The following is a 1,199-nucleotide window of genomic DNA, read 5'->3' as shown; positions in this document are numbered from 1 at the left end:
AATTAATACTAACTTTTGCAACACTGATAATCATCTCCTATACATAAACATGATTTATTTTGATTTTATTTAGATTAATCTAAGTATAAGTTGAGTAAATGTAATATCATCGTTGACCAACAAAAAAAAAAAGAGTAGAAGTAATATCATCAGACATCAGTTGCTATCATTGTTTCTCTTATAAATTAGGAAATTATAATTATGGAGACCAATATTTATAAATAAGAAAAGCATAAAGACCCCAAAAAATTATAAACTTAATTAAATTAATTAAAATAAGATAAAATTATAGTAACTTACATATAAATTTCTCCATAACGAATAAAATTAACTTTACCGTAATGTAAATAAGATAAAATTCAGAAACCGCGTTGTCCTTTTCCGTGAGAAGAAAGACAAGCGTCTGTAAATTTATATTAAGAGTGATCAGAAATTGTACAGTCCCTAAACCGTAGTACCTTCTACCCAATACGTTGGGATTTCATTCAGTGTGACTATAAGACCGAGTCATCATTTTCTTGAACTCCTCAAAATTCACGTTCCCATCACCGTCGTCGTCCACGGCGCTGATCATCCTCCGGCAGTCACTTAGGGAACACTCCTCCCCCAACTTCCTCATCACCGAGTGCAACTCGGTCGCCGATATCACTCCGTTCTTGTCCAGGTCGTACAGATCGAAAGCGTCACGGAGCTCCTTGGTGTCATCGGCGCTAGTTTTAGCTCCGGCACAATGGACCTCGGCGAATTCCTTGAGGTCAATGAAGCCGTCGCCGTTCTTGTCCATCACGCTCATCATACGGTCGACTTCCTCCGACGTAGTTTTGGTGCCCAAAGACTGAAGCATCTCCTTGAGCTCGCCGGAGGAGATCTTGCCGTCGCCGTTCTTGTCGAACTTGTCGAAAATCTGGCGCACCTCGTCATCCATGGGAAAGGAAATGAATCAAAGAAATTTCGGAATCTGAAACTTGCAGAGCAAGAGAGAGTGTTTCAATTTCAAAAGTCTTTGAGAGAGTCAACAGTCAATGGTACCAAACTGCCAATCCTATGTATATAGATGTACGTATGTATGTTAGGAAAAATATTAAATATTAAATAATAATAATAAATTTAAACTAATTGATTTTTAAATCAAATCAATCAACATTAAATGAGAATCAAATTTTAAAAGATCATGTCCATGTAATTTGAAAATTAAAATG

The 1,199-nt window shown here is 36.3% G+C and overlaps 1 protein-coding gene across 1 annotated transcript; it reads right to left on the bottom strand.

Annotated features, from left to right (window-relative positions):
* Positions 1–477: 477 nt before the first annotated feature.
* Positions 478–941, bottom strand: LOC114757042 (calcium-binding protein CML24-like). Its single transcript, XM_028946038.1, has one exon. The coding sequence runs from the start codon at positions 923–925 to the stop codon at positions 482–484; it is 444 nt and encodes a 147-aa protein (XP_028801871.1). The 5' UTR covers positions 926–941; the 3' UTR covers positions 478–481.
* Between the last annotated feature and the right edge of the window lie 258 nt (positions 942–1,199).

This window comes from Neltuma alba, unplaced genomic scaffold, assembly GCF_004799145.2.
Source record: "Neltuma alba isolate B1F8T4 unplaced genomic scaffold, ASM479914v2 tig00010560_pilon, whole genome shotgun sequence".
NCBI lineage: Eukaryota > Viridiplantae > Streptophyta > Magnoliopsida > Fabales > Fabaceae > Neltuma > Neltuma alba.
The sequence above is the reverse complement of the archived record's forward strand: the minus strand, read 5'-3'. Positions and strand labels throughout refer to the sequence as shown.